At 31.5% G+C, this 27,967-nt stretch overlaps 3 protein-coding genes across 5 annotated transcripts in view; 1 reads left to right on the forward strand and 2 right to left on the reverse strand.

The window, feature by feature from the left end:
- Positions 1-24,901, reverse strand: LOC130654191 (phospholipid-transporting ATPase IA-like). Of its 3 annotated transcripts, none has more exons than XM_057456732.1 (41): positions 24,584-24,901; positions 15,055-15,166; positions 14,849-14,948; positions 14,594-14,692; positions 14,435-14,480; positions 13,699-13,739; positions 13,547-13,620; positions 13,326-13,395; positions 13,096-13,149; positions 12,940-13,013; positions 12,788-12,858; positions 12,176-12,216; positions 11,691-11,817; positions 11,232-11,267; positions 11,061-11,152; positions 10,919-10,954; positions 10,624-10,701; positions 10,319-10,407; positions 9,931-9,985; positions 8,051-8,165; positions 7,563-7,645; positions 7,379-7,428; positions 6,879-6,948; positions 6,714-6,798; positions 6,204-6,547; positions 5,893-5,991; positions 5,785-5,811; positions 5,512-5,594; positions 5,171-5,279; positions 4,933-5,010; positions 4,749-4,859; positions 3,984-4,181; positions 3,722-3,800; positions 3,549-3,610; positions 3,170-3,226; positions 2,989-3,096; positions 2,074-2,162; positions 1,925-1,985; positions 1,602-1,704; positions 1,376-1,419; positions 1-1,047 (listed from the first exon to the last, which is right to left on the reverse strand). In XM_057456732.1, the coding sequence occupies exons 1-41, from the start codon at positions 24,666-24,668 to the stop codon at positions 994-996; spliced, it is 3,489 nt and encodes a 1,162-aa protein (XP_057312715.1). In that variant the 5' UTR covers positions 24,669-24,901; the 3' UTR covers positions 1-993. The 3 variants fall into 3 exon arrangements, with proteins under 3 accessions (XP_057312715.1, XP_057312717.1, XP_057312716.1); XM_057456734.1 differs by lacking the exon at positions 24,584-24,901 and adding an exon at positions 24,115-24,280; XM_057456733.1 differs by lacking the exon at positions 24,584-24,901 and adding an exon at positions 15,850-16,036.
- LOC130654196 (UDP-N-acetylglucosamine transferase subunit ALG13 homolog) overlaps positions 21,723-27,967 on the forward strand; it is a 54,643-nt gene continuing 48,398 nt past the window's right edge. Inside the window, exon 1 of the mRNA XM_057456739.1 lies at positions 21,723-22,973. The gene's annotated coding sequence lies outside the window, so the exon portion shown is untranslated. The remainder of the gene's footprint in view (positions 22,974-27,967) is intronic.
- LOC130654197 (histone deacetylase complex subunit SAP30 homolog) lies at positions 25,277-27,904 on the reverse strand. Its single transcript, XM_057456741.1, has 4 exons — positions 27,601-27,904; positions 26,505-26,606; positions 26,315-26,413; positions 25,277-25,695 (listed from the first exon to the last, which is right to left on the reverse strand). The coding sequence occupies exons 1-4, from the start codon at positions 27,751-27,753 to the stop codon at positions 25,573-25,575; spliced, it is 477 nt and encodes a 158-aa protein (XP_057312724.1). The 5' UTR covers positions 27,754-27,904; the 3' UTR covers positions 25,277-25,572.

The following is a 27,967-nucleotide window of genomic DNA, read 5'->3' on the forward strand; positions in this document are numbered from 1 at the left end:
TCACGGAAATATAAATAATCTCTTTCACGGGTACATCAAGATACAAACTATTAAATTTTGTTGTTTTTACATTACATTTTTCATTACAGTTAGTTACCATAGCAGAAACTGAAAAAAATAAATGACATTACATAGTTCAACACTAATGCTTCCAAACAAAATCTTCACAATATTCATCTCATCTTTATAAACGATGTACTTTGCATAAAGGCAATTGCAGTATTAGTTTTCTTTTAACTTCGTTTGAAACATTTAAAAGACTGACGATTTCACAGACGCTTAGCTAATTGAGAACAGAACCGCTGGAAAAATTTTCGCAAGAACAAACTCAAATCAGCGGGAAATAATGCATTGTGGGAAGCGTAAATTTTGACAAATAAACGTATTATAAAATACAAAAAAAAATCGGTCCATGTGCTTTCGTAATTTTTAGTTCAAGTAAATTACGGACTACTTTTGGCAACATTTAACGATAAAAACAAATCACTAATTTCTCCAGATATAATTTCATGCTTACAAAACAAAAATTCTAAATAAATTACATAACATATGTTGTAAAAAAATAAATTTTAAAAATAATAATAAAAAAATAATCGCAAACGTGTAATACTTTAAAAAATGAATCAAATTCATAGCTGAAACATAGCTCTTGAAAATAACAGTTTTTTTCTAGAGAATGATGGTATTTAGGATCGGCAAGATTGCCTATTCTAAATTCAAACTTTTAAAAGGTCCAATAGACACCTTGGTTTATGTGGCAAGGGGTGAAGGGGCTTATTTTAGAAATTCTAACATGGAGAAAAATGACAAGTTTCAAGCTGTTTATTGAATTTAACAAACATAATTTCCAGAAAATGAAATTTCATTACGCCAGTAAAGAAATCGATGTTGTCTCTGCTGGAAGTAAGTAACCCTGACAACTTATGTACAATATTTATAAAAAAAATATAGAAAAATACAAATTGTATATCGTCCTAACTAAATGTTACTACTTTAATTTCCTCTTGGTTTTTCAAGTGTGGTGTCGTACATCCTAATCATCTCAGCCTGTGAAGATAAGTGTATGTTTAAATGATCTCGAAAGAAATGATCGTAGTCTAATTTATCAGTTGAACTTCAAATCAATCCTTTTCTAATATCACACATTGTAATGTACTTGTTAAGAAACAATGTTACAACGGATTTCACTGATTGAAGGGAATGGCAAAACGAGCAAAAGAATGAACAGGAATAGGAAAAAATGTCAGATAAGAAATGAAAGTTTAAGGAGACTAATTTTGTGAAAGCCATTTTTAAATTTTCACGAGAATATGCACAAAAAAAAAATGCTTAAAATGATGCGCCTAATACTGAATGTTGTCTAACAATAAATTACCTGAGAGATTTGTCCATGTTCTTCTTGTGAGAATGCAAACCCGCCTAAAGTAAAAATAAATTTTAAAGATTTTTTTCGTCTGCTCTTCTTCTGTAAAACAACATGTAGAAACTTTAATACCGCCTTTGAATTTCAAATTACAGCCCAAAATAATTGCATCTGATTGGTCAGTATAAACACTGACCAAGAGAGGTATTGTAATATACACTGTAGCATCAACACTTACGATCTCCACGGAAACTAGCATTCATTTTAGGAATTTCTTCAAAGGTGGAGTGTCTTCTTTGTGGTACTCCGTCGTCTCCAATAACCCAATCAGAAGGTTGGATCTAGAAATAAATTTTACAATCAAAGAATACGATTTAAAAAGTGTATACATGTTATTGACTTTTTACTATTTTTTTTATATTAAGCGATTTTAGTCCTAGAACTTCTTGATAAATCTTCAAATTTTAGTAGCGAAAAATAGGTGCTTCTATTCACTTTTAAATTCTTGCATTAAAATAAATCAAATTTGCAATCGCCTTCTCAATATCTAAGAAAACATACTCCTTTCAGTTCTAATTCTTGAATCTTTTGACGAGTGTTCTTTTTAAACGTTCTTTGGAATCTAAAAAAAAAACATTACACTGCAGATTTTTTTCTACAAAATTATTCTAAAAAGTTAAGAGCTATTAAAATTGAGATGATGTACTTACGAATGGAACAAGAAATCGACAAACAACGTAATAACAGGTATAATGAGTGCAGTCAACCAAAACAAAACACACGTGTACAGCATACGGTCCTGAAATGAAAGAATTGAAATTATGATGAGACATACTTTGATTAAACTACCATGAAACAACATTACGTTCTTTGAATATAGTTTCTCAAGAGTTAATAAAGTGAAGAATATTTTATGCTTTGTTTAAAACACAGATGTTAAAAGCAACATACTACTTATATGGCTACTCCATTGGTTATTTTAACTCTCGTTTTACCTTTTTGAAGCAATAATAATAATCAATAGTAATAACGCCTTAAGGTTTTCTTAAAGGGATTCCTGCATTGATAATGTTGTTTATCAGGTTTTGGGGGAATTTTAAAATCTTTTTATTTCGTTCTTAAGATAATCAGATTCAAAGACTTGCATATGACCTTAAGACATTATCATAAATTAGTACTTGAAATATCTTGCAAACTTACATATTATCATATTTTTTAAGTGGTATAGACATGTGCTCTTGATATCATGACATATGTTAACTTTTCTATTTTAAGAATGATCTCATCTTTAGTTTTAGGGAGACATGTAATTTCAGCATCTTTCAAAACTTACTTATGACATCACAAGTTCCCTGAAATAACACGAGAACAGAAAAAGACGTTTTAAAAACCCCAAAGGACTTAATAAACAACTTCTCATTCTCCGCACCATAAAAAATATCATTTTCAATGCAGGAATCTCTTTAATGTTAAGTTCTCTTATACAGAACATATACGAGTAATTTTTAAGAGTGAGATTTTTAAAGAAGCGACGTGGAAAATAAACTTAATAAAGGATCTTTCTCCCAAGGGGGTGGGGGTTGCTCTCCTTCGTGTTTCATCTAATGATTTAATAACAGTTATACCTGTCCAATCATGTTTGGAGCTAATGCCATCGCCAACAATGGAGTGCAATAGATGAGCAAGAATATAAACCAACTGATAATACTTCCCCAGATTGAAATATGCGAATACTAAAGGAATCAAAATACTACAATTTTTTCTGAACAAAATATAAAATACTTATCTCTGAAAAATATTTCTTACTATGCTCCAAGTGTCAATTTCAAGTGCGGCTTTCAAACACACGGTGATGACGACACACTAAAAAAATGATGAGAAGGTGTAAAAATATTTGTCTTTCATAAAAATAACGTATGAAAGTCATGCAAGGTGTCGCAGGAAAGTCACGCAAGGTGTCACAGGAAAGTGACGCAAGGTGTTGCAGGAAAGTCACGCAAGGTGTCGCAGAAAAGTCGCGCAAGGTGTTGCGAAAAGTCACATGTGCTTTGCATGAAAGCTACTAAACAGAGTGTCGCAGAAAACATTGGAGCTCAGACACATTTTACTCAGACCAACGCAACCGTCAAGCTTGAAAATGTGCGCATGCGTAACACATGCTTAACAGTATATTCTATAGACTCACAGTATACACAACATCACCCACAAACCATTGCCCGACAACCAAACCATCTGAAAATGCAACATCTAAAGAAAATATTTAAAACTGTGTTAACCAACATAAACTTTCATCACAATTGTTTCTTCTGAAAATTTTAGAAAAAGATTTTACTGCGCTTCACTAACAATAGAGCGTACCGTGTTCAAATATCAGCCGAGGTAAATAAAACAACAGTATGGAATGATATATCGCTGTAAATATCCAAATCCAAAACACCTAAAAAGAGGTCGTTATCAAGACGAGTTATGGTAGGTTACATGAAAAGAATTCAAACATCTTTGGACAAGTTTGGACCAAAAAAACATTTTCATTAATAGCTTATTATATTTTAAAATTTGAGAATTTTTAATGAAAGTAAAAAAATATTTTTCTTTTAAAAATTAGTATTTCAAAAATCACCTTCACATTAAACAGATGAGATTGCTGCGAATTTTTGTACAGCCTTGGACATGTCATTCTTGCTTCGGATGAACACGTTCGATCAAATAAACCAAATGCTAATGGCGGCAACATTGTGAAGATAACATTGTACAAACCGATACACCATTTATCGAAAAGAATCTGCCCAGAAAATCCGTTGCTGAATGCAAACCAAAGCTAAAAATGAATAAATAAAGATGTTTCTTCAAAGTTTATTTATTACACACACAGGTATACACTATCCAAAAACAGGGTAGCCACAAAAAAATTTTCAAGAAAAAGAGAACTTTCGAGGAGATTTTGCACTGAATTTAGAGGATTTTTGTCGCAAAATTAAAAAAAAATTGAAAAAAAGAGGATTTTCGAGGATCAACTTTTTTTTTTATTTCTTAGTTTTTCTTATCAATTTCCGATGCTAGGAACCAATATGTTTAGAAAGAACTACTTTCAGGATAAATGATTCAAAACAATTAAAATAAAGCATTTGATGAAGGACGTATTGCTCACATGAAGGATAGAACTGTTTTGTCACTATAACAAATATAAAATCTCTGTAACGTAATAGTGAAACTATTAAACTATTATCAGTGTGTACTTGAAATAAAATAGAGGAGTTAAAGAGGAGATTTTCGACTTTTTAGAGGACAGTAGATAAATTTAGAGGTTTTTCAAAAAACAGGACTTTAAAGGATTTTAGAGGGGGCGTGGCTACCCTGTAAAAAGACAAAAAAGTTTTAAGCTCACCTCAATGACGTAGAGACAGATATTTTTGTAAAATGAATATAAGATAAGTTTGGATAATCTTTGATAGCTAAATGCTCCATGCACGAACAACAATTTATTCAAGTAGCGAAACTAAAAGAAATATATACGTAATAAATACTGACAAATCAACTGGTTACCAATATGCGCGTCGACAGAATATTACCTGCGCTATAGCATAATCAGAAGCTGTAGCAGCTTGCAAACCTTCTTGTCCACTAATACCAACACCAACATGTGCAGCCTGGTAAACAAGCAAAAGTACAGGTTGTTAGAAAAAAACTTTAAATGTTGTAAATAAAAAACAATGTACTGCATTCAAGCCAATCATGCATCAGTTTTGACTTTATTAAGCAGCCTCACTTCTTCCCTACCCTTTTTTATACCAAGTATTCTTTACCAACCTGGATCATACTGACGTCATTCGCTCCATCGCCGATTGCTAACGTTATTGCGCCTTGGACGTTTTGTTTGACCAATTGCACCAGTTGTGATTTCTGTAGCGGTGAGACGCTAAAATACATGAAAATAAGATTGGAGTGTACAGTAAAGAAAAACAAAATGCTGGAAAGAAATTAAATGTATTTCTTCATAAAATTAATCTTTGTAAAATAAAAACAAAAAATAGGTTTTTTATTTTTTGTCAAAAAGCACATTTAATCTGAAAATGTCCATAAATTATTTTGCTGAAATTGAAGCTTGTAAACAAAAAAATTATAAATCATACTTCTCGAAACACGCTTACCGACAGGCTATAACCGCACGACAGACTAAAGCTAAATCCAAGAACCAATCTTTACATTCATCGTGCAAAGCGTGGTGAAGAACCTAGAATAAAAATGAAACTAGATGTACACTTCAGTTTTTGCGAACTTTTATGGTGTAGTAACACTTTCATACGTAGCCTAACTGAACTTACTACTAACCCCTTTCGGTAGAGCTTTTTGCAGAACAAAAAATCATGTCAAGTACATGTTAATACAAAAAAACATGTTTCAAAATAAAGCAAAAAACTTACTGAACCAGTTACAATCAATGCTAAATCCTAAAAAATAAACATAAAATCAGAATTTACATGCTACGATCCATCTAAGAGAAAGAAAAATAATATCAGACATCTACATACTTTGGTTTCTTTCACTACTCGTTTCTGCTTCTTTTTAACAGCTTTGAATTTCTGAATATCGTATTTGATAAGCTGGTCATTAATCCAACCACGAACCTCCTAAACATTAATTCCAAAAATACGACGTCAGACTAATAAAACCTTTTCTAAAAGATCGGTAAACTTGGGTTAGCAAGTTGAGAAGCAAGACATAACGAGCATCAATTCAAGTTATTATGGTACCTGCATTCATTCAAAAAAAACAAAATAAATGTTTAGGTGTATCGATAAGGGTACATTTACATTCAAACATATTTATTAGATTAACTTACTGTGGGACTCTTTCCTTCACAAATCAATAAATTCAATTCATCTCTCAACAAACGACAAGAATATCCGATATTTATAGCTGTTTCTTGCTTATCACCAGTTAGTACCCAGATCTTGATGTTTGCAGATGACAGATTAGCAATACTTTCTGGTACACCTTCTTGAAGTTTGTCCTCAATAGCGGTCGCTCCCACTAAGGTGAGATTTCTTTCAATTAGTTCCGATGCCTCGTTCAACTTTTTATCTCGATCATCCAGCGCTATGCTTGCTTCGTAATACGTTTTGTTCCAAGCCTCGTAATCGCTATTACTTATCTCAGCAACAGCAATACATAGCGTTCTTAAACCTAAAGAAAACTCACCCGATTAGGATTTAGAAATTTTATCAGTGAAGTGTACCATTTGTAAAAGTTTGGTGACCTATTGGATGCGTATGATAAAATCGATAAAATGGTAAAAAAATTACGCTGGGTCTTCTGGCTTAATAAAGTCTTAAAAAATACTAAAACTAACCGTCTTTTGCGAAGTCCTCCAGATGTTTTAACGTGATATCAGCGAATTCTTGTTCTTCTGCTAATCGTTCATATATCACAGTATCCTGAAACAAAATATTTACAGTAAAATTCTATGCTCGTAAAAAAAATAGAAGAAATATACAATATAAAAACATCAGCTTACAGCTCCCTTGCACAGTAATTTGATTCGTTGATCAGGTGTTTTAACAATGACAGACATCCGTTTTCTTGTGCTAAAAAATTAATTGAAAACGTTTCTTAATTTTAAAAAACAGATAGTAAGACAAATTATTTCTTCATGCAAATCTAAGACTTGAGGGATAATCCTTTTGACTGTATAGTTTCATAGGCGTTATTAGATACATAGCTTATATTTTGTTGGGCTGGTAAAAATAGGAGGATTTCTGTCTTCATTTAGGTGCAAGAAGAACACTTATTCATTGCGAAAGCTCTTCCCCTTTACGTCAAGTTTTTTTTGTGATCTTCATACCATGCACAGTCGCTTTTTAGGAAAATTTCTTACTCGCAAACCCTAGCAGAATAAGAACACTGAAAATGATAACTCTTCTGAGAATTTTTGCTTTAGCCACTGAAAGGTGTCATGACAACTATTGTACAACTTATTATAAACTTGTGAAACTTCAACAAGCGTTAAACACATACCTGTCAAACTCTAGTACATTTAAAATTTCAAACACTGATTCTGAGCCATCCTATAAAAAAAAAATGTCATAAAATATTTGTGAAGGTATATAAAGAGCTTACCTTTAATATTCTGTTGTTATACACTGTCACAAAACCTTTTCAACGGACAGAATAATCGGCTTGACAATAAAACGGAACTCACCATATCGACGACGACAGACGTTGGGGTTCGTGTGTTGAATACATAGCCAAATGAAGCAGCACCTTTAACTAAAGCTTCTTCGTCTAAACAGAAATCACTGTACTTGAATTTCGTGAAATAGTGTAACATGTGGCGAGTTTTGCTTTCATGTGGCGACTTATTTAAGTGAAATTATTTCACTTAAAATTAGGAAATATACTAGCGTGGACATGACATGTGTATGTGAATACACACAGAGTGAACTTTCAACTTTCATTTTCATGACTAAAATGAAACATCTCTTTTTTGACCTAATGTAAAATTATTTTTTCCCAAAACAACGTTTTGATGTCATTTACATTAAGATAGTTAAGGACTGAGTTTTATACAACATAATTTCCTGGCTTTTCTCCCATGTTTTGAACCAGTTTTGACAGTCCTGTACTGTTCCATATTCCCTATGCTGACAAACAAAATATTTTTCCATGCAAAATACGTTTAGAACAGACCTGGTGAAGCGCCTTGATAAATGATCTTCGCATGATCATCGTTATCACGTTCAGGAACAACCGTGTGACAGACAGACATCAATGTTAAGAATTCACGAATATGGTGTGCATGATCCTAAAAAATAAAGTGTTGTTTTATGTATGGTTGGCAAATCAGTGATCACTTTTGTGCTATTTTTGCTGAAAGCTCAAAACATATTACACTTATTATTAATACCATAACAATCATTTTAAGCCTCAGACCCACTTTAGGTCTATCCCGTTGGGGTCCCAATACCAAATAGGTTCGTTTCCATAGCAACAAATTTTTTCCTGTCAAAATCAAATATGTTTTCTACCATTTGAAAGAACGTATACCTTTTTTTAAATGGCTAGGAAAAATAATAAAAAAACAAATTCAAAAACACTTCACACAGTTTACAAATTTAAGTATTTTCGAACGCATGTATTGTAAAATCGGTTATTTTAATAATTTCGTTTCATTTTTTAATGAATTAAGACAATATACTCTTCATAAAGGTGAATTTTCTTGTGTTATTGTTATCACTAGTATACTGTTGATAGAATACTTATTTAGTTGAAAATTATGAGCAATAATGATAAAAAGAAGAAGAACGAAAATATGTTCTAATTTCAGTGGATCTTATATCGTCATTATCAAACAGAAAGGAGTGGGAGGTGGTATCAAATTTGCTCTTGATGAGGGACTGCAAATTTTAAAAATCAATGAAAGTGGCTATAGTAGGGATGGAGGAATAATGGATTCATGGTAATTTGTAAACAAGCACTTGTTTTATATTTCTAATTAAAAAATGTTATATATGTTGATACGCTCATTCTAGTAAAAAACTATCGTTTCACGGTGCTAAAAAAACAATGTAAAAAACATTACCACTCTTGGGGACAACGTGACCGAAAGAAACTCATATCAAATAATGGTGCTACATAATGAAACAATACCCAAAAACATAATTTTGTGCGATCTGCTTAAAACATGATTTTCCTCGTGTCCTAATGAAATTGCAGACGCATAGCAATTATAACTTTAAGATCAAATAACGTGGAAACAGGTGGCAACGTCAGTTGTTTTGTCACACAGCACTAACCGAGATTAAAATTGGGTCTTACAAATCATTTACTTTAATCCTGCATACCTTTTATCCCCCTGCACAGCTTTTCCATCATTTTATATTAAATTTGTTAATATGGTGCAAATGTAAATTAGCTGTGCAACTGAGGAAGTGTAGTATAGGAAAATTATTTTTCAAAACTGATACCGAACTGTATTATCAATTTTTGCTATCTATGCAGCTTTAAATTCAAATCATTGCAAAAAGATCCTTTCTTATGCGATCCACGAGAATGGGTTGGAAGTTGAAAAGAGAAAATTAAATAAATACAATGCCAGAAACAATGCCAGAAGTTGTTGCTGCAATCCGGATAAAGGTTGTTGTGAGAATTGAAAACGTGTGAAAGTACTAAATGCAGGGCATTGTTGTGCACAATGATTTTTTGCTGTCAATCCATTTTGAAAATATTTCTTAGCTTTTTTGGGTCAAAGTTAAATTTTGTGAATAGTTATTATTAACTTCATTTTTAAAAAAAGCAAAAAAATGCCATAGTCAACACAGATATTTTCAATTTAAAACCTTAATCACACTGGCCACGTGTGATTAAGGTTTTTTTTAAGCAGAGTGATGGAGCCTAATTTAGGTGTACAAAATTTCAATTTGATTTGATAAAGCACTATCTTATTAGCAAGAGAAGTAATTAAAAAAAAAAACCACAACCAAAATCAAAGAAAGGCAAGCTGGGCACCCTCAACTTGAATTTGATGACTTACGGTTGAACCGAAAAATGCAAGCCTAATATATACTTACAGAATTGTGCAGATCTTTAACAAATTTTGGATCATTAAATTTATCTCCCTCGCCGCTGAAATAGAAAATGACACTGTAACCACACTTATACCACATTGAACCCTTTTCATCGTACCTAGAGCTATTTTATCCAGGTATGTTTCTAGGAGTTTAAACTTGTCATAGAATCATATCATTCTAAAGGGGACACTTGCAGAACCAAAAAAATCTTTGTTGCAGAAAGGTGTCCGCTATATAGAGACTGAAAAAGGTAATGTATTTTCAGTTACTACATTTCAGTTTCCATTTTACAATGTCTGCTATTAAAAGTAAAAACTTTAGAACGACTCACAGAAAACAAGACCAGATTTTGAAAAGGATTAAAAAAAAGGATTTGAAGTAAACTTACCCATAGTTTACACCAGCTACAGTCATTCTTCTCAATTCCATTATATTGCGAGTTAATGTTCCAGTTTTGTCAGAAAAGATGAATTTTACCTAAATACAGAGGAACAAATAAATACTTTGACAAAAAAACGCCTGTCTTTTAAAGCAAACGAAACAACCTTGACAATTTAACATGCAATATCAAAATCTGTGTACATTTGTATGTAGCGGTAAATCGTGATAGTAGTACAACTGATATTATGAGAAGCTGCATTATGTTGATTTAGTCATGTATGCAATCGTACCAAGAAGTTATTTTCGTTATACCTGACCTAGCTCCTCATTTAAATTCGATGTTCTTGCCATAGCAGGAGTATCTGAACTTTCATAATACATATCTAAGTCCTAGAATGTAAAAACAAGACACGTAAAATCGAAAACACGTAAAAACGAAACACGTAAAATCGAAACACGTAAAATCGAAAACACGTAAAATCGAAAACACGTAAAATCGAAACACGTAAAATCGAAACACGTAAAATCGAAAACACGTAAAAACGAAAACACGTAAAAACGAAGGCAGTTTAAAGTAAGATCTTGTTAAATGCATGGTCACACTTACCCAGTTGATAAATTGAGCTTGCAAAAATTTAACAACCTAAATAACAATGAGGATGAAAATAAAACAAAAAAAAGTAAGCGAGGTGATTACAGTATAAAGTAAATCCAAAAGTAAGCAAGGCAATATTATAACAAAAACGTACCTCTAATGTGACAGGTAAACTAATAGGTATGAGGTTGTTGTATAATATAAAAAACGTTAGGAAGGTAAAACCAAAATTTTGAGCCTTCATATCTATGGAAAAATAATAATAGTGCTTAAAAAATATAAATGTCTGTTTTCAAATTCAATTAATATTATTCATGATTCATACCTCCAAAACCCAGATACCAGGCTGATTTGTGTTTGTCTAAATATCAAAAATGCTTTATTTATTGCTAAACACCACAAAAACTTACATGGATCGCTGATAGCAGATATCAAACTCATTATTATTTTTGCTTTTATTGGTTTTTTGCATTTTTTCCCTGAGTTTTCCTTGAAATTGCTAGAAAATGAAACAAATCCTGAGTTTCCCTTTTTCTGGGCTTACCAGGATTGTTCCAGGTCTGTCTGAACTCTGGATAGATTTTGATGCAAGAATTATGCAAAAAGTAATCATTCATAAACAAAGTTTGATAAGCAATTTCATGCTTCATGAGGAAACTTAAATATAACTCACCGGAACTTTTTTTTTTTCAAACTTTTTATACACACACAGTTTAAACATTTATTTAGCCTATAGCTTTTCATAATAAAACAATGCTATGAAAGCGAATTAACTAGGACTTACTTGTCCAAACAGTGTTTCCAATAGCACTCAATAAAGCTAGCAGAAGTAATAAGCCAAATAAAAATAAGATTTGAATGTTTGTCATTCGATCAACATTCGAACGTTTAATTGGAGCAGCAGTCGCATTCTAAAACCAAAATATTGAAGTTCATATATTTCGTAGAGAAGTGATACACATTTCAGAATCTTATAAGTGATTTCCCATAATCAACTGCATCCTGAAGAACCAGCACAAGAAAAAACATTTCCTAATAGCACACACATATTTTACAAAAGGACAACAGCAAGAAGGGAAAAAAGCATAAACTTTCTCTAATCTACAAAACAGGTTTGTTATGAAAATTCTGCATGGTGCAATAAACGTAAGACAGTTCATACACTAGAAGAGATAAATCTAAATCACTAAAATCATTAAAATATTCTTATTATGTTTGTCAGCACTTTTATTCAAACATTTTAATTGTATTGATTGATACGTTACTTACTTGTAAAAGTTTGGATTCGTGGCCAGTGTAAACAACAAACCCTGAAAATAAAAGGCTCATATTATAAAAATGTCACTTCTTGACAAAGGTAAAACCTTAATAAAATCAATATTTAGTTTAAAATTCGATTTTTATAAACAACGTGCAAACTGAACTGTTCAAATTTATGAACTAACCAACAATCATGTGTAATCAATCAACTATTTTCATTTATTACTTAACTGTTTTTTTTTTCTTCCTGCATCAAATCAACTAGCTAAACGTTTACTGGCTAACACTAATTCCGAAACTGATTTAACACTCTAAGCTAAAAGAAGCTATCCACTTAGTGCATATGCACTATATGACCAATTTTCAGGTTTGTAACACCCATTCCTTAACCCTCCCTGAGTTCTTGTATGTACTTGAAAGATTTTCCCTAAGAAATTTCGCCTTTGTAAGCTAACCTGTTAAACTAATAGCATTTTTCTTTCTAAATAAGAAATAGTAAACTGCTTGAAGCATTGCACCTCTGTAAATTACAGAACATTACTTTTTTAATGACAAACTCAGCTTTTTTGAAAATTAAAAACCTATGTCAACTAGATTCTTGGCTAGATCGAGGTTACATACCAAATATCCATTTTGTATTTCGTAACTGTGCACCTCGCAATAACACTTGATCACCAGATAAAGGTACAGCACTAACAAATAAAAGAGAATTATATACACAATCAATTAAAAATATGGTCAACAACTAGAAAATATAAAAATACTTCACTTGCCTGTTCCCGTCTAAAATAATATTTCCAATGAAGTCGTACAACCTGTTATTTGGTCCTTCACATTCCAATTTCCCCTAAAAGACTGTCTGCATTAACACCAAACCAAAGCAAAATCTAACTTTAATTATGTTACCTTTAAATTCATAAAGTACTTACAGACATGTCACTAATCTCCTCCACTGTCGTTTTCTCTGCTGTCAAGGGTAAAGCCTGCAAAGACAAAAAAAAAACAAGTCTGTAAAAAGACAGTGGTTGGAGTGGCATGCCATGCAATGATCACTATTCATTGCAGTTAATGTTAAATTTTGTCAAAGTGTAAATTATGCTTTGCAGTATTATCTGAATTAAAAAAGATAAAGGAATTTGTCAACAACCAAACAACATACCTGCCTAATCTTTAAATTAGTTTCACCATCAAGATTTGCAGTTTCAATATAACACATTCCCATTGGTTCACTATGTAAAGAAGGTAAATGCAATACTTAAGCATTACAAAATTTTAGAACCATTTTGCACATCCTCTTGAGATTATTATAAGAAGATGAAGTAATAATTTTTTGGTAGATTTTTTAAGTAAGCAAGCAAATTAATAATGCTCATTATCTACCTGGATGAAAGCAAAATAAGATCAGCTGGAAAGAAATGCCCATTTTCAACTTTGACAATATCTCCAACCACCACCTGTTTATAAAATTTAGTTAAAATAAAAATCCCACCAATAAAGAAAAACACAAACTTAAATTTAAAAGAATGCCTCACCTCTGTCCACTTTACAGTCTGCAATTGATGCTCTCGAATAACTATAAAAAATCCAATTACAAAAGATACTTCTTCTATATCTGTTGTTCTTAGTAATTTAAATTTGAATATTGCCAAAAATATAATCCAATGAGCTAGTTCTGATGTTGTTGCTAACTCACTTATGTATTTTTGTTTGGAAAAACCCAGCATTATTTCTTTTCATCAATCAGCATAAAAACATAACAACCCTACAAAAACTGTTTTTTAGAATTTAAGAGTTAAACAGGTAATCTCCCTATGCCTGATAACGAAATATTAAGAAAAATGTTCATAAATTTCGTGCATACTGTGTCTAGACTAATAATAATGCAAATAGTCAGCAAAAAATGATTTCAGAATTTTTACCAAAAATAAATGCAGCAGTTTTTTAATTTTACACAAACAAGTATAAAAAGAATCATCTAAGGCTCTTAATAAGTCGTTTTATCAAATGATATTTTCTGCATGACCTCTTCTAACTACATAACATTATTTTATTTTCAAATATCTTAAATTTAACTCTTAATCAGCAATTGCTGCCATATGCTAACTAAAATTAGGTTTTATTTTTATTATTATTACACAGACGATAGTTGACATAGGTTAATGTTAGGAGACAAAGTTATACAAACTAACTTAAAATTAACAACAGATTAACTGACATTCAATTATCACAAAAAATTCGAAAAAAATTTACTAGCTTTATTTTTTGTACCTTGAATACGTCGATTATTGGTTTGATCATCGCCTCTGTGTCGTTTCTTAAAAATTAAAAGACATCCATATAAACATCGTCAACAATTACAAGATGTTAAAACACCTACTTTACAGATTTGATTCAAATATTGTAATTTTGTGCTTTTGGTACACTTACCACATCTTCAATGATCTCTTTAATAGCTGAACAAGATAAAACAAACAATAATGGCACAGCAGTTGTGTAGCGTCCAGTTGGGGAAACATTTGGAATTTGCTAAACAAAAGTAAAACAAAAACTTATGAAAAAAATACATAAAAAATAATCACCCAATTTTTTTAAAGCAGTGGAAAAAGCTAAAAAAAATTTTAAAATGCATAATATTATGTAAGCTTTCTCAGACTGGACGTAACAAATTAAACATAGCCTTACCTGCAGTAGAGCTATTAACAAAAAGAAAACATTCGCATAACGACTGAACTGTTCCAATAAAAATTTTGGCAGGAACGTTAGAAAGTTGTACTTTGCTGTGCTAAATAAAAATTAGTTTAAGTAGTAATAAAAACACTGGAATATTATACATAAAAAAATTAACTCCTATACAAAAAATTTGTTATAAACTAAATTTTTACACCAACCTTATTTTGTTAGAAGAATACTTGTGAAGCTGATGGCCATTTATTATAATAATTCGATCAGCAGTTTTAGATCCATCCTCTTCATCCTCATTTTTGAGCGTTCCATATGATTCTAAAAAAAGCATATTGTTAAGAATGTTTTTGAAACATCAGAATTAAACCTGAATATTCTGACATTTTTAAAAAAAAAAATTTTTCCCAAAAAAAAGCCTCTTCTAATCCACATTAGGTCTCTGCGATGCCGACGCAAATTCCAACATGCTTATAATACAGGCAGGGAATTGTATTTTAAATTAGAAAATCTGCTCATATTTTGTCATTATTGTTATGATGTTATTGTGTATTCCCCTGATAGAATGTCATTAGTGATGAGAGAGGAGTAACAAAAACCTTTTTTATTCTTAAGTTAAAGTTTTTCCTGATCAGATTGGATTAATACTTTCATAAGCTGACTGGATGAATTTTTTAGCAGTCCAGAAATCTCAGATCCAACCTTCATTGGATATATCTGTCTATCTAATCTAGCAAAGTTAATTTGCAAAATACTAAGCAAAACAATAAATAAGTACTAGAAAATTGAAAAAAACAACATGTAACATAGAATCAAATAATTACAATTTCCTAACACTTTCATGATCAGGAACCGGTAAAGACTAAAAAAATTAAAAAAAAAACAACAACAAAAATTCAAAACAATGCTAATTTTCAATATTGGAAAAACATGAAAATATTCTCCTAAAGTATTGTGAATAAATAAAATAAAAACAAAAAGCGCAATTAGTGTTGTTTGCTTACTAAATTCCAAATATGTTGGTCTACTATCCTTTCCACTTCCTGATAACACAAATTTCATGTAATCCATAATTCTTTAATATTGCTTGGAGATTAAAACTTGCTTAACCTTGACATTGCACATATACGATATATCAATCTTCAGGTACTTTAAAAATATTTCTTTTATTTACATCGCTAAATATAATTTTTTTTTAATTACTTTGTCAAAATGAAAGTTAATTAAAAGTTGAGCACTTGTACTCCACATTAGATCACACAAGTGTTGACATAAGAGAAGTACAAAATCTTTTCATAGCATCTAAAGAAGTTTCAAATTACTTTCAATGTTTACACAAATGTCTGAGTAAATTTGTAACTTCAAGATAGTAAACATATTGAAATTAGATCTGCAAATCTGAAATCTTAGCTAATAATAACAACATCACCTTACTTTTTTTGACCAGTTTTGCTCCTAAGCAGGTCTTGCTTATTTATACAGAAAACAAACAATAATAAGGAAAGTTGATGTTCTGGTTCGCATAGCATTCAATTGATGAAAATATTAAGCCTTTCAAAGCTTTAAATTATCTAAATGGTACTTACTTTTTCAAAGTTTTTTGATATCATAAAATTTATCCTTCAGTTCTTAGTCAGAAAAATTCACAGAAACAAATGAGAATATTCTCAAAAATTTAAGACCCTCTGCTATGAGGAGTAAAAATTTAGAATTAAGAGATTTGTTCCGAGGTCAAATAACACGAAAAAAAGAGAACAAGAATTGGGCTGCAAAACAATCATGTACTTTATAAAGGTATAGGTGCTAAGAGACATTTTAACCAGAAGATCAACTTTCCTTGGCCTAACATGTGATACGCATGGATAAAGATGTAAAAATGTCATATTGTAATCTCTTTTGCTAACTTAACCAATCACTATGAGAGGAGATTGTAAACACTACTCTATCAATCAAGTTAGTAAGGAGATTGTAAACACTAATCTATCAATCAAGATTTCCAATTCAGACTTAAATTTGTGACTTTACACCTATTCAAATACAACAAAATAAAAAAAAAATCTGCATAGGTTATAGACAAAATAATTTGACCAAATCTCCAACATCGTTTGTTTATCTGACACTAAACAAGTAGATCACATAGTCTTTTTTAATACACATTTCAAAAGCTGGAATTACAATATGCAAACTCCTGAAAAGCATATCATTACTTTGACATAAAAAAACCAGTGTTTATTTTTTCAAAAAAATTCTAATTCTCTTGTATACGTAGACAGGTGAATATAAGTTATGATAGGAAATATTAGATCAGATAGTATAAATTATTAATATTAAAATGAGCAATAGTTTTTAACATTATAGTCTCAAATAATTTTGAAATTTCATCATAAAAAAGCAGCTGTATTGTTTAAATATTTTAACTCACTTAAAAGTTGCAGAGAAGTGTATATTTTAATAATATATTTTTTTGTTTGATATTTCCTGGGCTTTAAATCACAATCAAGTTGGAACAACAATTCTGTGGTGTGTTTATAGTTTTTAAGAGTAGCACATTTTAGAAGGTCATTTTTAGAGTCATTGGAGGAAGATACTTTTATGTACATGTATTGAAATGTATGCACAAGCAAGTATGTAAACAGGCTGAGAAATATATTAGGTCTAGGAAGTTAATTCATCAATGCAACATTTGAAACATTCAAATGCAATAAAAATGTTTTCTTCTTTACCTAAAATTGGATATTTCAGAAATCATACTTTTTAATTGTCCCATAGTTACCAGAAACTTAGCAGTATCAGCTTGAGCATTAGTCTATAGCTCTTCATAACAGGAGTAGGATTTTCAAGATAAATGAAGTCATCATTATCATTGATTTCTTTTTTAACAAAAGTCACCCAATCCAAATGATAGTTTCTAGAATTATCTGCACTGGTAGAGATTATATGACTTTATTTTTGGATTACCCATAGTTACCAGAAACTTAGCAGTATCAGCTTGAGCATTAGCCTATAGCTCTTCATAACAGGAGTAGGATTTTCAAGATAAAGGAAGTCAAAATTATCATTGATTTCTTTTTTTAACAAAAGTCACCCAATCCAAATGATAGTTTCTAGAATTATCTGCACTAGTACAGGTATATTATGACTTTATGTGTAATCATATTTCCAAAAATAAATGGTAGAGAAACAAAAGTGGGTAAAAAAGGTTTCTTGCATGTCTGGCGGTGCTCAAGACTCTTACAATTTTTTATAGACTGTCAAAGGTCTTGATATTATAAAACCTAAAACATTACTGTTATCTTTGACTGTGTTACTTTTTGAAAGCTATCCAAAATATCCATGTTAAAACAATAACTAGTAGTGGGAGTTACTACTCTTTAATTTGTGGAGTGTATAAATCTACAGAAAAAAATGATGTAAACATAATCATTTTCATGAAGGAGATCTGCTCCTGCATCGTTTACACAAATCAGCTGCCTTCAGCCCTTTAAGTAGGACTCAAACACTCCATCTCTTATGCCAAGACACCATCGTTTTTAACAAAATTTTCAAAATTCAGCCCACCAGCTTTGTTAATCAAGCTCATTAAGAATAAAATTAGAGACATTGGCTACTGCAGCTTCTGTGAAAGAGAGCTTTCGAAATCTAGACTGTATTATGTCATTTTGGAAATTGTACTCAGAAATAAAAAAATTAATTTCTCATGCACTAACGTTTTAAAGATAAGCTAATAAATTGTAGAATTTGTATTGTTATTACTTAGCTATAAAACATATTTAGTGCCTGGTTAAAGATGTTTCAAAATGGGTGATTTTGTTGTCTTCTTTGTTACCCAGGGCCTATTTATGTTGTAGATGTGATAAATAGCCATAAAGGGGGACAGACATACCTGTGATTACCAAGACTAGATAATAGTTGTTTACTATAGCTGTTAACGAGTTTTAATTAGAAATGTAAAAACTGACCATATGGGTGACCTCACTCTATACTAACATAATTCATGATCTTTACGCCCTTTTTCTCTTTTTAACGGACAATATCCCCATTAACAAGGGCCCAAGAAAAATTTCCCTAATTAATGACAACGAATTCCAGTTCTTTTTTATCTTTTATGTCAATAAGCCCATAGAAAATCCACTTAGGCAGAATGTGAACAATGTAGGATCGTGTACTTTTGACAAATGGCTAAAAGATATTAGGTTTTTATAGGTTTTTTGATGATGTCATCAATTTGCCTGTTCAAAACGGGTGGTTTGACTAAACTATGAAAGTAGTCTCACTAGTTGCTAGTCTATAGAAAATTCACGAGATTTTTCCCATCATCCCTACTCCCTAGACACCATTTTTCATTGTAGCTAAAGAAAGATATACCTGGTCATGCCCTCATTACTAGTACAGAGTTACATACAGATGCACAAAATTATTTACAAGAATATTAGTCTGAAAACCCCAATTTGTTTTCAGAACATCCAATCTGTCACATATCTGGTTTTACCATTTACATTGGTACATACTTTTGTAAAAAAAACTTTCACAGAAGAAACTTTTGAGGTATAAAGTAAACAGCAAAGCCTTTCAAGGAATTTTTCATGGGGATAAACTTTAACAGTTGAGAAACTCATAGGCGTGTTTTGCAGAAGAAACTTCATGAGAAATAAGGTTAAATTATGCATGGTTTAAAATAGTCTTTTGTCTTTTTTTAGTATCAGTGTATTACACCAGCCAAGCATAAGAGTTGCAGCATTAAGGCTGGTTAACATTGATGTTCTATGCATGCTTTTAAAAGCTCTTGAAGTGCAGTGCAGTTGAGAAGCAAAATGCCTGTGGACAAGGTTGGCATAAGAAAAAGACTTTAAATCTAATCATGACCATCATCACGGGTCAACCCATGCCATGTGAGGGAAATTAGGTAGGTAATGCTGGTGTATACTTAATGTATACATTCCGAACACAGGACATACATTGATAACAGTGTTTCCAACACTGAAGTGGCTATATCCTGATAAATATTCGGAATAATATTAATAACATCATCATCATCATTCTCGGCCTAACGTCCGTTTTCCATGCTAGCATGGGTTGGACGGGGTATATTAATGACCCTCTTCCAATCTGAACAATAAAAATTTTAAACAATAGATGCGTATAATCTTGTCTTTCTTTTCTTTTTTACATTTAAAAATTCTTTCGCATCTTGCAATATATTTTTATTAGAAGTGGGATTATAGAAATAAGGCGACCACAATGTAATTAATTATTCAATGGGCGAAGTCGATAGTTGCTTACGGTCAGTCGGTCGGCAAAATAAAAATAATTTTATCGAGAATGTATGGTCTGAACAACACCAATAAAATAATAAAAAAAACAACAGAGGAGGGTGTTACGACAAGCATATTTTTCTATGTATTTTCACTTAACGCACGCAGTTTATATTTTTTAGTTGTAAGAAAAAAAATAATAACTTGTCTCACTAAAAAAATGTAAATGTAAAAAAAAGTAAAAAAAAAAGATAAAAACGCTTGCATGCTCAAAAACTTGTAAGTTAGCAGCAAGAATTTTCCTTTTTGTTGTTTTGAAAGTTATACAGCAAGAATTTTTCTTCTGCTGTTTTGAAAGCTACAAGAATTATTCTTGTGCTGCTTTGAAAGTTATATAGAATACATTTTGGTTGTTTTGAAAGTTATACAGAATATACCTGTGTTGTTTTAAAATTTATACAGCAAGTTATTCTTCTCCTATTTAAAACAATAAAAAAAGCTATTTTGATTAAAAAGTTTAGTGTTCTTTTAATGTTTTTTTGTGCAACTTTCTTTTTACAGACTATAGTTGACAATATTTCAAGTCTTTCGCGTCATTAAAATTATTTATTTAAAATTCATAACAGAAGAGGGTGTTACAACAAACGTATTCTACCTTGTTTTTTATTATTTTTCTCTAAATGGTTTCGGCTAAAAGTCTTGCATATTATAAACATATATAAAAAATCATAAAGAAGGAGGGTGTTATGACAATAACAATCTCTTTTTCACGAGATATGACAAGGAAAACTTTTTTGCTTGATATTAATTTTTTTTTTGATGAAAATTAGGGTATTGCGAATCGTGCGTGACAAACACGATATGCGGTGCACAATGTTAGGCATCCTGATTCCAGTACTGTATAAAACAACTCCTAGAAACAGAGAAGAGGCTAGAGATTTATTTCCATCATACTCATTTGAGTAATCATACCCAGGCAGGCAGGAGGTTATAAGGACAGAATTGATACAGAGGAAGTTGAGTTTAGATCTAACACAGTCTAGATCAGATTGGAAGAGGGTCATTAATATACCCTGTCCAACCCATGCCAGCATGGAAAACGGACGTTAAGCCAAGAATGATGATGATGATGACCCATTCTTACGCCGGGTTTTAGATCAGTAAATTTTCACCACCTGTTTCTTTAATTAATTCCTTTTCAATTTGATGCAAAAAATCATGCACACGCCTATTTTTCATAAAAGAAAAACCATTTGACAGAGATCAATGTTAAGTTTGTTGCAAAGGCATATTGTTTTTGGATAAAAAAGTCATTAATATTAGTAAAGGAAATCTTTAATTAGAGTGGACCAGTAAATCTTCATGTAATAGAGTCACATGACAAAAAAAAGCCTGGAACTAGTTTGATTTTTTATCAGAGAAGGTCAAGAAAAAGAAATATATATATAAAAAGAATACAATAAATTGCGCATGATACTATTGTTATTAAAACCGTGCATGCTTTTTTAAAATTTTATTCTAGCATTTTTTTTAACAAAACATCGGACGAAAAAATTGCACAAAAAACTATTGTTGTTAAAAAATTTTTACATCCATGTTTTCTGTTACAAAGGGTTGCCACTTTTCTAAGCAAATATTATCCTTATCTGAACATTTAATTTATATATTTTTGTAGCAAAACTTTGAGATTAACTTTTACAGCCAAACTTTAATAACAAGTTTTTGTGGATGAAAGTATTTTTAGCTGGAAGAATTCTCTTTTTATTTCAACAGCCAGTTATGTACAAATTTCCTTGTAAAAATCTGCATTAGCCTTCTATAGTACTGTTTTGGGAATATTTAAGCGAACTACTGCCCCATATTAAACTGCTAAGGTATGTCATTTTAGCCTTCTACAGTCCCATATACAGTACAGTCTGAATGTAATCTACCGTGGACCCGAAACTCGCATGAATAGTTACATAGAACAGTAACATTGCGATAGCTTTTGTTTTTTTAACAAAATAATTGCCTCGCTGATAAACAATGACCCCACGCGATCGATTGTTTAATCACAATAGGTTGCAAGATCAATTTTAGCAATCTATTTTGCGCGAACTCTTTTGAAAATTTTAATTGCAGTAATTAAGTGTTTTTTAGATCGCATTTTAAAAGTTTATAAACGAAAAGTGGCGATAGAAATGTTTTTTTAGATCGCATTATAAAAGTTTAAAATCGAAAAGCGGCGATAGAAACGATTTTTTAGATTGCATTTTAAAAGTTTATAAACGAAAAGAGGCGATAGAAATGTTTTTAGATTGCATTTTAAAAGTTTAAAAACGAAAAGCGGCATTTAATAGTTGTGAACAATGCTTCTCGTATGTTTCTTAGATTAAACGTGTTGGAATCTTTTAAGTAATTAAATCAACAATACATATTCGCGCAATGTATTATAAAACTTTGCAAAAGGTTTTTATTATTTAATTACTTCACGATAATACTTAAGGGAACACAATGCATCTCGCTATTAGAAGAAATATAATTGCTCCGATATTTCTTCGCGAGCGCATTGTTTTTTAACATGCAAATATAATCTTGCAAAACGCTCAAGGGATTTAATTATAACAAAAGACAAACGACTGCCGTCCTCCACGCAATGTGTGATATTAGCGTGTACGCAGCAGATTACATTCAGACTGTACTGTATATCAACAGTTTTCAAGTGAACTCCAGTGCCTATTAAGCTACTACAGTACCGTTTTGATAATTTTCAAGCACTCTTAGAAGCAGTTTTAGCCTTCTACAGTTATGTATTGATTGTTTCCAAGAAGCAGCAATGTTGTGTACAAATCCTACAGACTTCGCACTGAAAGAGTTCTCAAGATCGTCACACGCAGGTGATTGTTATTTAAATAATAAATTCCCATGGTCTTTTCATTTTCTCATGATTATTTACTGTAAAAGATAATTTAGGTGAGTCACGCGTACACAGAAGCTCACATTTGGACTGCACTGTATATTGAAAATCGGTGTGGTGTTTCTACTACTAAAAGAAGTGCTCAAGACAGAACATAGCCTAGTAAACGAGTTTCTCTCATACAAAAGGTTACACGCAAAAAAAGTGTCCCTAAATTTAAATCCACTAATAAATACAAAATATGTAATTCCCCTTATAGTGGCAAACCCCTAAATTAACATCGACAAATGAGCAAAAAACCAGCAGGGCCACCGTCTTACCTTCTTCTTAAATATGAGAAAGACAAATAAGACCAATATGCATTATATTTACATGGAGGGATAAGAAAATGATTGTGATTTAAAAAGTTAATGTTGATGTTTCTGCATGTTGTGCGAGGTTGCTATTAAATTTGTGACTCATCATGCTATGTGTGAGACTTGACATTTAAAAGTAAAGCTGTCTTTTAGGCAGCCCTACTTACAGGGCTCCTCTAAATATTTTGCCAGATGAGCATGTGTAACTAGCTAAAAATTCGTATAGCCTCCAGGCAGGTAGGAAAAACATGTCCTAACTTTCCTATAACATCAGTCTAGTTAGCTATGGATATTATTTATGGCGCCGTAGATTAGTGGTTATAGCTCTCGTACTCTGTGCGGGAGACCGGGGTTCGATTCCTCTTGACGGCGATTCAACATGGGCGAGTGAATGTTACCATAGCCCCGGGTTAACCCAAGCCATGTGAGGGAAATTGGGAAGATGGCACACTGTGTGGGCCGTTGGATGTTGCCGGGAGTTGTCTAGTAGAGCGCGGGCTCTAATTGGGTCTGCGTAGCTCAAAATGAGCATTAAATACTCTAGGACTCTCCATCTACGCCATGGCCCCTCCTGGAAATAATAGACAGGGTATATCCCTCGATATTTGTGAGGCTAGCCATGTAAAATATGCACATCTATCTATCTATCTATCTATTTCTATAGACTATGCTATCAAATAGCTAGCTAGATAATTGTGGATAAGGCGTAAGTAAATGAGCTTGATTAAATTTAGAGCTTAGTCTATTTTTAAACATAGTACTTACGTTTATTTTGAACAAAATGACCTATTTTCCGCAGACTAATGTTCTCCATTGCTAACCTAAACAGGAAATTTGCCGTCTTCTAATCTATTCCGCCATATTGCTTTGTTATCTTTATCTTTTTTGCTGGTTCGGCATCCTTTTTAATTTTACGCCCAAGACCCGAACAGAGGGAAAGACCTGACATCATTGGGTCTTGGTTTTGTTTTATAATGGTTGGTTTAAACTATTCTAATTTATATGTTTGTTCGTTTTTTTGATACGCGTACCACAGAAAAAAAGTTGAATAAAATACAACTTTTTCATGTACCGTCACATATGGACCAGAAGATCAAACTTTTCCAATCACATCAACTAATTACGCGTTCATTTTTTTTTTAAGTTGAAATCCTGAACAGAAGAGCTTATATCTTGAATGAAAAAAAAACAGGGTCACCAGAAAAGGCTGGCTTAGTTAAAATAAGAATCCTACCTTCTAATTTTTTCTCCTTGTTCTGCTTTTCTTCTTCCGTTTTAATATTCGCTTGCAAAAGTTGTATGTTTTCGTGACCACTCATACTCAAGAAAAAGAACCCTAATTATAGCAAGCCAAAGTTTTTGAACCTTTACTACGGATTAACATAAACAAGTGTTTTTCAAAACATTCCGGAACATATGGTGTCACAAAATTTTGTATTGAGGAGAAAATTATAATTAACCTTTCGTACGTGTTTTCTCACTTTTTAAAAAAAAACGCATATTATTTTTTTATAGGGAAATATATCATAAAATTTTTATAAGCACCTTGTATACAGTTATTACATATCACACTTTATATTACAATAACCTCTTTAAAACATCCACAGAAAGGTTATCCAAACGTGAACAAGAGATTTTTAAAGCAATAGTACCGTTATCCATAACATATCAATAATAGAAATTATTCAATTCAAATTATGTTGAGATTATCATTAATCCCCTGGCTATTATTACTGGGTTTAAGCTTTTTGTAATACGCGCGTGAAACGTAGTTATCTCATTTCTTGGCCATGATAAATTAATACAACAAAATCTGCATTTTTAAGCTCCTCGTTCTAGTTTGAGCGTAACTTGCAATTTCTTGAGGAAAAAAGTGTGCAAAGTAATTGGGAAAATAATTTGCTTAACAAAAAAATAACAAAAGAAATTAGTATGACTAATTTGTTTTTTAAATACATTATGTACATTAAACACTTAAATATCTTAGTTGATGAAATCCAGTGATATTTTCTGTAAATAAAAACAAACGTTCAGACACAGTTATAGTATGAAAAAAAATATGAAACTCAATTTCATGTTAAGTTAAAACTTTCTGAGAGAAGAAAACGAAATTTTCAAATTCGCGTTCATTCATTTGATCCCTTGCAAGCAAAACGAGGAAATATCCGTGAAAGTTTCTCGCGTTAAATTAATTTACTAAAACGACATTCAGCAACATTCCACTTAAATCACAGTATCTGCTGGTCGTTGGTCCAACTTGCTTTTATGTGTCTTCACCATATATATAAAATATGTTATCGTTTCCTTCTCGGGTACCGATATCGTCCTAAAATGCTTGTGAATATTCTAAAAATTAAAAAGTTTTGCATCTAACGTTTTTTAGTATAAAATTTACGATAAGCATATTTTGAGACTGGATAATTAAGAAACGAGTGTTTTTATTCTGGGTTGTTTTAGGAGTGAAAAAACAAAACAATATCGAGTCAATGTAATAAAAAATAATAATAAAAAAATTCTATCAAATTAATTTCAACTTTAGTGACCTACACAAAAATCAATGGAGGCAGTTCGTATTTTAAATCTGTTACAGATGAAAAAAAAATCACACACAGAAGAAGTTCTCGCAAAAAGTTCAAACATAAAATCGGGATGTTACTAAAATAGATGCACCCCCTATTGTTCTTTTTGACTTGTTTGTTTGTTCTTTATTTTATATGTACGCAGTTAAAGTTTAGGTGGGTGTGTTCGGTCACAAGGTTGTGTCTTAATAAAACCTTTACACAAAAAGAGATTTAACACGACAGGTGGTAGAAAGAAAAATTGATTTTTATATAATATTTTAGTTCCCAATTTTATAATAGAGATGGAGAAATAATTAAAAATCGTCCGTACTAAGTATGACTCATACTCTGATGTGACTGAGGACTGAACGTTCAGTAATATTCGGTAGATATTGAGTATATACCTCGATTAGTTGTGACTTGCTCATTCCAGGTCGTGTTGGTATCCTATAATGTCGTTTATATCTTCGTAGTGTACCAACTGGTAACTGTGATAAATCAACCTGGTGTGTTCAATAAAAAAACTGCGGTAATAAATGCGATACTAATTACTAATCTAAGTAATTGAATTTCTTAAATATATGCTTGTTTTACCTCGTTAATGTCATTTTCATCTTCAGATTCCTTTCGTTTTCTTTTATTTCGTGCCTTTTGAATTATATTTTTATGGAAATCGCATATATAGGTGTGTTTAGCCTAAAAAAAAAAGACAAATTGAACAAGTTTACATCGTAATGGTCACATGCTAATATTATGATATCATATATATCATTGTTTAACATTATGGCCTGTTACCTACCAGCATAATTTTTCTCAAACACGAAAGAAACACTTAAAAAACTATTTGGGGCCAAATTCAGGCCCAAATTCAGTTGATTTTGCCCCAATTCGGCGCCATTCTCTTCAAAATCCGAAAATGTATTTTTCTAGCATTTATTGTAATTTTGTGAAAAAATCTAATGAACGGGTCCGGAGAAAAGCTGTGACGAACGTAGAAAAGGATACGAAATAATCTTTAGCTAATTTTGGGCCGTTCTAGGTCCTAGTAACCAATCATTGTTCTCCTGCCTAAGTGGATTTTTCTGTAGGCTTTATCGACTAGTTTTAGACTTTTCATAGAAAAAAGTAATGATAATTTTTATAGAAAAACTCTAAAAATCCTATTTATGGGCCAAATTTTGTTGTTTTTTTTGCACAAAATAGTGCCAATTATGATCCGAAAATGTCACAGAATCAAAAAAATAAACTGATGATCGGATCCGGAGGAAAGCTGTGGCGTGTGTACAGATCACCTAGCTATGGCGTGTGATTAAAAAAATAAACACTAATTCAAGAGTCCATCAAATAGATAAATTTTAAAAATAAATTTTTAGGGAGTGTTTCTGTAGTAGAAGACAACTAAAACCTAGGTCAAGAAAGTTTTTAACATGTTGTGACAAATTCGGGACTATATAACAGTATTTGGGTGATGTAAATAAAAAATTAATTATCTTCTGCGTTTTTTTTGTTTACTGTGTGAATTTTTTGTCAAAATCAGAAGTTGCTTTCATATTCAACAAGTTATATTTTAAGAATATTTTGAAGTTCTGTATTTTTTGCAATTGTAAGCCTAAAAAACGTTGTTTTTAATTACCTGAAAATTTTATGGAGAAAAGGAACAAAAAGAGAGAAAACGTAGCAAAAAACTCACATTTGAATCCAGTGAAAATTTCAATTTGCGTTGCTCAACAAGTTTTTGCACACGGAAATTAAAACTTGCATTTCCTGATTGCTTTCTACAACGATCACCATTCTCCACTAAACAACATGTTTGGTCAGATCTCGAATCTTTATCACCAGTCATTGTCTACCGATCAGATATCATTCACACTGCAAATATTATCAAAATAAAAAGCTTTACTTTTTAAAGTTATTTTTGAGGCGCCTTTTCAGACAAATCGATTTGTCTATAATAAACATGGCAAAACCGATGAAGTACACAAAGATGGGTCCTTTAAAGTTATATATTTAAGGTGCCTGTCAAATGTTTTTAGTACTTTTAAGTTTTTACTAACTTC

Source organism: Hydractinia symbiolongicarpus, chromosome 8, assembly GCF_029227915.1.
Source record: "Hydractinia symbiolongicarpus strain clone_291-10 chromosome 8, HSymV2.1, whole genome shotgun sequence".
Lineage (NCBI taxonomy): Eukaryota > Metazoa > Cnidaria > Hydrozoa > Anthoathecata > Hydractiniidae > Hydractinia > Hydractinia symbiolongicarpus.